The following is an 8,845-nucleotide window of genomic DNA, read 5'->3' as shown; positions in this document are numbered from 1 at the left end:
TTTTACTTAAAAAAACAGCGAATTTTTTGCAGAAATCGATGCTTTTTTTTTATTTTTTTTTTATTTTTCAGTATTTCTCATTTAATATAGTTCAGACGACAGCCATGCTCATACAGATTACACAAATTTTTAAATTGTCTATTTCAGACAACTACAACGGCTGATTTTATACTAACAGTGCGCATATGCTTTTTGTAAGGCGCTCTATTTGAAGCACTATAATTCCGGATATAACCACTACTTTTTCATACAATTTTTTTTCATATCCCCTAAAGATTGACAATTAAACCCGCAAAGCTGGAAGTGAATATATTTAATGGTTTTGTTTTAAAAAATTCCCAAAGTTCGCATCGTGTTTCGTCCGTCAAGGCAGGGAGGCCCCTTAATCCTTAAAAATTCCTTCCTTTACCTTTCTTTAAAGTCCCCCAGTCCGCTGAATGACGTTCTGTCTACCGCGCGGTTACGAATTCGCATAAGCATTTGGGCAAAGTTGGCGTAGGAAAATTGAAATTCAATGACTCACCGGAGCGTGAATCGCAAGTGCCATGGGAACGCGAAGGCACCGACGAACGGTCGCTCTCAGTAGCCCCAGCCATGCACTCTGGCTATGGAACATTGGCTGTACGCAACGAGGAAAGCTGGAAGTTACTCATAATCTTAAAATAACCAGCCATGAATAAACATCGCGTCAATGAAAGTAATTGACAAACCCGGCGGCTGATTCTATCGGGTCTACGGTGTTTTTTAAACGCGCCGAACAATCCCAGAAGTTTTCCTCTATCGAAACGCGCACGAGGAAAAAGAGCGCGGCAATAATTCACCGCGTCGGAGACGTCAGTGCTCGATCAGTGTCGCGGGACGAAATAATTACCAGCGATTATTCACTCGGGGGATAGGACCGATTCCCGTTCACCGATCGAACCCACCCCTCGAGCATTGTCCCGTGGCTGTTGTGTAAGGACACGGTTCGCGTGTACGGACAGCGTTGTACTCCGGTTCGTGGGTGTCGATGAGATAAGCGTGCAGGCGAGGGAGCAACCGAGACGCGAGAAAATGGAGCAACGCGGTTTCTGTGGTAGAAACAAGAGCGGCGCGACAAGAGTGATTCAAATCGTCTGGTGCCGCTGGCTGCGAATAGTTCCCCGAGGAGCCTCGGCTATCGCCACGCGAATCGAACTCTCTTGTCGCGCTTAACGATCGGATAAATTTATAACAACCAGGGGGACACGGAGGTGGCGGAGGCGATTTCGACTAATACGTCTTGCATAAACGTCACTGAAGCTGTTCCTCGGTAATGAACGAGGCTCCGAACTTCTGTATTATGTCTGCCGATCGCCCGATAAATTAGCGAAGGGGCGTTAAAGAACAGTCTTATGCGGATCGAGGAGCTTGAAATTACCCCATTGATTTACTACGGTATTAATGAATTTTAAATGCAGTCGTGAGGAGAATTCGAAGTTGACCATTTCAAATTCAACCCTTCAATTTTTCGTTCTGAAGCGAATTCACAACCCCTATGCTGGTTTTTATTAAATTTTAGGAGTATTCCTTGATTTGTCAGAGCATTTGCAATGGAATTTTATAAACAGATGTTGAGTTTTTAAATTATACATTCGTATCGAATATGAAACGAGGTTGAGCATTATTGCTGACACGTGTTTCTGCTAGGAAAATGTGGAACTATACCAACGGCGTTTTCCCATAGGCATGTCGAAAGTACCCATACACGGCGTGATAAAGTGAGCCGGCGGTGCGTGATAACAGCGGGGCGTTACAAAAGGATCGCAGCACGAAATTCAGTCCGAGCTCCTTTATTACGAAATAATCCGAACAAATGATCGCCAGTGTTCGCGCTCGGGCTCGCAGGGAACTAGTCCGAAGACTAAAGTGTTACGCGAACGAGCTGTTTACGACGACAAGTACAAGGGTCCTTCATCAAAAATCGTCCCCCTCCGGTTGACCATATACCGGTCTCCTGGTGGCTCCGGTTTATCGTTTCTCAATCGGCCGATTCGAACGATCCCGTCGCGGCCTGTGATAACCTGATTTAGCGCCGGTGACACATCGTGGAATGAAACGGAAAATCGATCGAGCGGAATGCCCGAGCGCTCCTTTGTCTCGTAAATTAAGCGACAAAACCACGTGTCATTCGCCGACGTTTCTGTCTCTATATTACACGCGCGGCGACGTTTTCGGAGTGCTGTTCCTGTTTATAATAACCCATTGTCCCGACGGAAACGTGCAAGGTATGTGACGACACGTTCGAAGGTCCTTTTACGACGGGGGGTCGTTTTGGAGGTAGGATAGATCTCTGCCCACGAAATCAAGTTCATTAGTTACTAGTAATTCGCTATAAAGTACTACGAAACGATCCTCGATTCGGGCCATCGAAATGAGCATTATTTCCAGCCACCTGGTGGTCGTGATTCTTCCCTTCGCCAGAAGCCATTACAATAGCGAACGTTCACGCGGCGTGATCAGGAAGAAAAACCGCGAGGCTAGTGGACTTCTCGCTGGATTTACGAAAAATTACAATACCGTTATCGGTCCGTTGATCTCGGCAGCGGCCACGTGGCGGGATCATTAACAGATCAAACGTCTGCCCGCGTGCCAACCTCCCCCACGCGGCAAAAATGGCAAGTCGCGTTGGTGAATCCCGCGCGAGGGCTCTCTAGGGGGAGAGGCGCACAATCGTGCACTCACGACACGCGCGTGCGTGCGCCCGTGTGCGTGTGTGGGTTCCAGCACGCGTGGGCGATGCTGTGGCACGCGACACGACCGTTACGTTCGAAACTGCCAGTGGCGGGGCGGCGAGAAAGGGACGGGAGGGGTGAAATTCAGAAGGGGAACCAGGCGGATTGCGGTGCCCTCGCGCGCTCGCACCGCTCGCACGTACACGGGCGAGTGGTGCCCGTGCGCACGTGAAAAGGCGGCTGACGTGTAAAAAAAACGGCGCAGCAGCCAATGCGACACGTTCGAGAGCGCGCACCAACACAGCGGCGAGCGACTCTTTGGGGCGAGGAGGGGGGACGGTGGGTTCAGGTAGAGCAAACGGAAATTCGAATAGAAAAATTGTCCGTCGAGGGGTGGCAGCCTCTAAACGTACGTGCACGGACGGGAGAGTAGAGGGAGAGAGAAAGAAACGTGTTCACGAATCGGTGGTGCATGTGCACCGACGCACAGTGGGGAAGTTTCGCGATTTTATGGCCAAAACCACAAAAATAAATTTTTCAATTCGACAAAATAAATGCAAATGTCAATTGAGGAAATAATATGAGTATCAAATGCCCCCAATTTTACTTACAACACTTATATTGTGTTATCCAAAGATCTGAAAATAATTTCAAGGCATGGATTGAATTCCTGGTGGTGCGTAAGATATCTTTTTGTCCTCAATATAATTATGTTTCGGTTTTTAATACGTAATTTATACAATTTTTAAAGTAGTTTTTTAGAAATAACCTTTTCATATAAGAATCAATTTTCAATACATAAAATAGTTATTAATCCCATAATATCCTGCAATGATTTTCATTCATATTTTACGTTGGACTATTTTGATTCTATAAATGCAATTATTAATTGCTAATAGTTGCTAATCTTGTAATTATATACATTTTTTTTAACACGATCCAGTGTGTCTTGTCTAACATACAACATAACTGTGACCGAGACTGGTTCACATGTTATACATTACAAACTTTCTTATTCTTTTTTAAACGATTTTATTCAGCTTCGATCCTCTGTTTGATTGTTTGTATTATGCATGTTTGTTTGTCGTCAGAAGCGATAACCCTGTTGCACTCTACCAAAGAAAAAAGTGTATAAATGTAAATACCAAAAAAATCTTTATCGTTCGTAATTTTTGTAAGTGCTGTGTTTCGGATAAATTAGTTTCTCATATATTGGAACGCTAAAGTGCCGAATTTTATATATTAAAAATAAGTTTTCATGTTTTGACCACGAAAATGGATATGGTTCTTCAATTGACATTCGTATTAAATTTGTAAAATTGAAAAATTTCATTTCTGTAGTGTTGGCCATAAAATCGCAAAATTTCCCCACTGTGCGACGACGGTAGAGGTGACGGGTCGTTGGGCCAGGTCTCGCGCGGTGAGGGGTGGCAATGGGGGACAGGAGGGGCGAGTGCTACACGGAGGGGCCCCAGCATCTGCTCCGGTACAACAACGCGACGCAACGCGGCGTGTAACAGAGCGCAAAGAGAGAAAGACGGGGACAGTTGACCCCTAGAGTGTAGAGCGAGAGAGACGGGGGGAGGGAGACAGTCGTGGAAAAAGGGGGAAAGAGGCGAAAAAAGGGGCGAGAGGAGGGAGGGAGGGAGAGAGAAGGTAGCGGCGGAGAGGAGCGAGGCCCAGGATAATCGTGTCGCACTCACGAAACATCCTGCACCTCCTGTTGTTGCATACAACACGCCGAAGGGGGGATACGCGAGCCGGCGGAACAGATGGCTGCGCTCTGATTGGAGGATGGCCCGCGACCGGGCGTCCCCCATTGGTGGGTAGCGCGGGGCCCACAGGCCTGCATTGGTCGGGCAGCACGTGCGGGCCACCTGCACCTGGCCGGTGGGGTGAGCAGTTATAAAAGGCCCTGGCGCACCCCCCTGCCAGTCAGAGACCGGCCTGCAGCCGTACAGTTTTCAGAGTTACGAGATCTCACAGTTCCTTCCAACCTTCAAACGTTCACCCGCGAGTTCCCTATGCTTCTCGCTTAACCCCGGCCCCGGTCGAACAGTCACTTCAGTTCACTCCCGACGAGCGTACCGTGAGGATCGATAGTTTTTTTTTTCTGTCGACGGAGGATCATTCAGTGCTCGCTGGCGAAGAAAGTGATTTTCACCCGAGGGAAGGACTCTGTTTTGCTTACATGTGTGAAACAGTGCAGTGACGTCTCAGGATTATTTGACAGTTATTCCATTTCTCTTATTAGAGACAAGATATTGTGATCAGTGTGAGAACTGGAAGACTGACAAACGAAAACCTGCAACAATTGGATTACCATTGCGATAGCGCCTTCGCGGTGACGCCCGCTCCTGCGAAGAGCCGACCGCAGATCTTCGGAGTGTGAAGTCTCATTCGAGCAGAGGCGTCAAAATGCTGGTGGAAGAGATGCCGCGCAGCTTCGTCAAGAAGAACAACAGCTACAGCCACTGCCCGCTCAAAAAGCGGCCAGTGCTTGTCGAGCCAGCCGAAGAAGTTCCAGAAGTGATCAAAGGTGAGTTTCGAATTTTCCACTCGATTTCCCAGATAGTTCCCTCCCAGTACCGCAACTAGTTCAACTTCTCGCTTTTAAAATCGCTGACAGAACACTTCATAGAAGCTTAAATGCTAGAGTTCGGAAATAGATCGTCCTCGTCTCCCAAAATATTTATCATCCACAAGCGAAGCATTAGTCTAAACCCCAACATTTTCTTGTCTTCTTCAGAAGAAATCATTGACGTGGTGGTGGACGATACCCCCGAGCCAGAGAACCTCAGCACAAAGCCTGAGGATCTCAGCAAAACCGCCGAGCGTCAACAGCAACACCAACCAGAACAGTGCTCGCGCGCGTCCAGGTCGCCTTCACCGCTCGTCAAAGTCTCCCCGTCACCTCCGCTGGCGACGAGGCCGACCTCGCCATCGATGCATCATCACATGCACCCGGTGCACCATCTCCAGCACCATTACCCGACGAAAGCGATCACGCCGCCAACCGGGATCGCCCCGATTCACCCAGTAGCGAAGAAAGCGCGCGTAGAAGTGATTCAGCACGAGAACTCGTCGTCGACGGCGGCGGTGACGGCCACGTCGGCGCCCCTGCACTTCATGGCGAGCAAAGCGCCCTTGGAGCCGTTGAATCTGAATACTCCAGTGGAGCCTTTGGCGCACTACGCGACTCCGGCATGGGCTCGGGCCGCTCCATTGTATCCGCCGCACTATCTGCCCTATCCAGCCGCTTATCATCGTTATCACCACGCGGGTGCCGAGTTGTACCCGTCTTATCCGATGCCGGCGTATCCTCACTCCTCTCCGGAGCATCACCCGTCAGTCTCACCACCACCGCACGGCGCGCTGACCTGCCCAACGATCCAGCGACCGATCGCCAGGAGTTACGCTCACTGGGCCAGTCCCGATCACTGCGGCCTATCGCCCACCAGCTCTTTGGGGTCCGGATCGCTCAGGTCGCCTCCGCCAGTCACGCCAGAAGACCTGTCGTCCCCTGGAAGCGACAGCGGAAGATCCTCAGCCGGCAGCACGTCGGCAGGCCCAACGATCGTGAGCCCGAAGATCGAGAAGACTGGAGCGACCAGTGGTTCCACGGCGTCGCTGTCCTCCAACTCATCATCCTCCTCGTCGTCGTCGACGTCACCGAGGTACCAGTGCCCGGACTGCGGGAAATCTTACTCCACGTACTCCGGCCTGTCCAAGCACCAGCAATTCCACTGCGCGGCGGCCGAGGGACAGGCGAAGAAGTCGTTCTCGTGCAAGTACTGCGAGAAGGTGTACGTCAGCCTCGGCGCCCTGAAGATGCACATCAGGACGCACACGTTGCCCTGCAAGTGTCACCTGTGCGGCAAAGCGTTCTCGAGGCCGTGGCTGCTCCAGGGCCACATCAGGACGCACACGGGCGAGAAGCCGTTCAGCTGTCAGCACTGCAACAGAGCGTTCGCCGACAGGAGTAACCTCAGGGCGCACCTCCAGACGCACAGTGACGTGAAGAAGTACTCGTGCAGCTCCTGCAGCAAGACCTTCAGCAGGATGTCGCTGCTAACGAAGCACCAGGAGGGCGGCTGTCCAGGGGTCGCCGTCCCCATCGGCTACGGATGCTGAGGACTTGCCGCGCCGCGCGTGTCACCCCGGCGTGATCGAGGAAATGGACATTTCCTTCGTACGTTCCTTTCTACTTTGTTACGGTTGAAAAAGTGCCTTACATTGATCGGAGTACAAACGAAATATATAGAAGTAGGACGAGGAGAGAATCCGGTAGCCGCCCCGGGGTCCAGTTTCTCGGTGAATAAATTCTATTGAAACGAGATCGAACCCGACGACGAAGTTGTTTCGAGTACCTTGGCTTTCGATTAAAATTCATGCCCCACCACCCCCCCCCCTTCTCCCCCCCCCCCTCGTGCTCGGCTCGAATTTTAAGCGAGATCATCGATACGGACGCGCCGAGCAACTGGACGCCCCCTCCCGTTTCGCGAAGGGTCACACGGGGGAAAGAGATCGATCGTCTACGATCGAGACTCGCTTTCCCGATGGTCGGTGCACTTTCGCGTCTCCCGATCGCGTCCCTTCGTTTTTCCGTTGTATATAGACAGAGCGCGAGTGTGCGTGTGCGTGTGACAAAGAGCGTGGATGAGCGCGCGTTCGATTGTACTTAGGATGATAGATGGGTGCCCTCTTCCAGGGATCGATGATGCTTGTTCCTTCCCGGAAGAGGCAGGAAAAACGTGTCGATGTGTAAACCGCTTGACGCGGTCCCGTGAAGCTGCCGTGCCATTTCCGTTTTATTATCCTCTCTTTTCGTCTGATTCGGGCGCGCGTACGAGATCGAGACCTAGGAATGCCCCCCTACCCCCCCCCCCTGTATTAATCGTTCATTCACGTACGTGTTCCGCTCGACGGTAAGGGAAAACGCGTTCGAGACTATTTTTCTGCTCTTGAATCGTGCGTATACGTGCACGAAAGTGCCATTTCAAGATCGTGTCACGTGCAAAGCCGTCTCGTACGACGTGTAAATAACGATGATTAGCTGTTAAGGCACGCACGTAACACGAAGTATTATGATTCGCCATACGTGAACGGAACGAGACAGAGAGAAAAGTATTTAATGATCGTTCGGCGTGTTGAGCGTTTATTTGACGAGCAATTCGCGACAGAGTGAACGGATGAGAGAGAGAGAGAGAGAGAGAGAGCTTGCTATTTTATTTTCTTCTTTTGCCCTTTTCGTTTTGTACTTTTCTTTTTGCGTTTTGTAAATCACTGTAAGTTACTCGAAGAAACTAGTCATTGTACAATATATAATGATGCGAGGAAAAACGGAGAGACTCGCTGCGAGAAGATTTCTCCGGACCGGTCTTTTGGTTTTGCTCTTCGCGGAGAAGTCACTCGGAAAAGAGATATAAGAATAAAACTAATAATCGGGCCGTCGTCGCGCGTGTTGAGTATCCGCGCGTATAATTAAAAGACGCGGCGGACGGCTCAGGGCGAGTACCACTCTTTCTAGTTCTTTTGTAAAGAAAGTAAACTACTATTGAGATACAGATATCACCTATATATAGAGATATTTTATACGAAATAAATTACTTGGAGTTTAAATTTTACATGTGTCTTCATCATTCTCGCGAACCATCCCAAATCACCTCAACCCACCTTTTCCTAAGTGTGCAACGATTCTTTCATAATATCGAAGTATAAATCAATATAACATAAACTAAGAGAAATCTCATTTTTAAAATTTTTTTTTTACTTAAACCACTTTGATAAACACCAAGTAGTCGAATAGATTAAACCTACTCTTCTAATTTTCTTAAATTTCCATTCTATCGCCCACAATAAAAATGTAACTCAAAAACGTCGCAAGAAGTAAGAAGTCTCATCCAATACAAAAGCCGTCGGCTCTACAAAAAGTGAAGCCCGACGATGCTCGCGCGAGGCTTTCATTAAGACGTAATTAATGAACAGCTCCGGCCACTCCGATAAGGAATCAATCGCTCCAAAATATATAGGCTGCGTGGCAGGACACGAGAGGCAGAGAGATGCAATCGCTTGGACACCTCGAATATCGCAACGAGCTCGTTATCGCGCGGAACAACGCATAACTTTCGTCGACGTGCATAATAACGCGC

The 8,845-nt window shown here is 49.4% G+C and overlaps 1 protein-coding gene across 1 annotated transcript; it reads left to right on the top strand.

Moving 5' to 3' along the window:
* Positions 1–4,615: 4,615 nt before the first annotated feature.
* LOC143374661 (uncharacterized) lies at positions 4,616–7,092 on the top strand. The gene is made up of 2 exons (XM_076822947.1): positions 4,616–5,232; positions 5,443–7,092. Exons 1-2 carry the CDS (start codon positions 5,112–5,114, stop codon positions 6,825–6,827), a joined length of 1,506 nt encoding a protein of 501 aa, XP_076679062.1. The 5' UTR covers positions 4,616–5,111; the 3' UTR covers positions 6,828–7,092.
* The last annotated feature ends 1,753 nt before the right edge of the window (positions 7,093–8,845 follow it).

The sequence above is a fragment of the Andrena cerasifolii genome, chromosome 11 (genome assembly GCF_050908995.1).
Source record: "Andrena cerasifolii isolate SP2316 chromosome 11, iyAndCera1_principal, whole genome shotgun sequence".
Classification (NCBI taxonomy): domain Eukaryota; kingdom Metazoa; phylum Arthropoda; class Insecta; order Hymenoptera; family Andrenidae; genus Andrena; species Andrena cerasifolii.
This window is presented reverse-complemented; position numbering and strand designations above follow the sequence as displayed.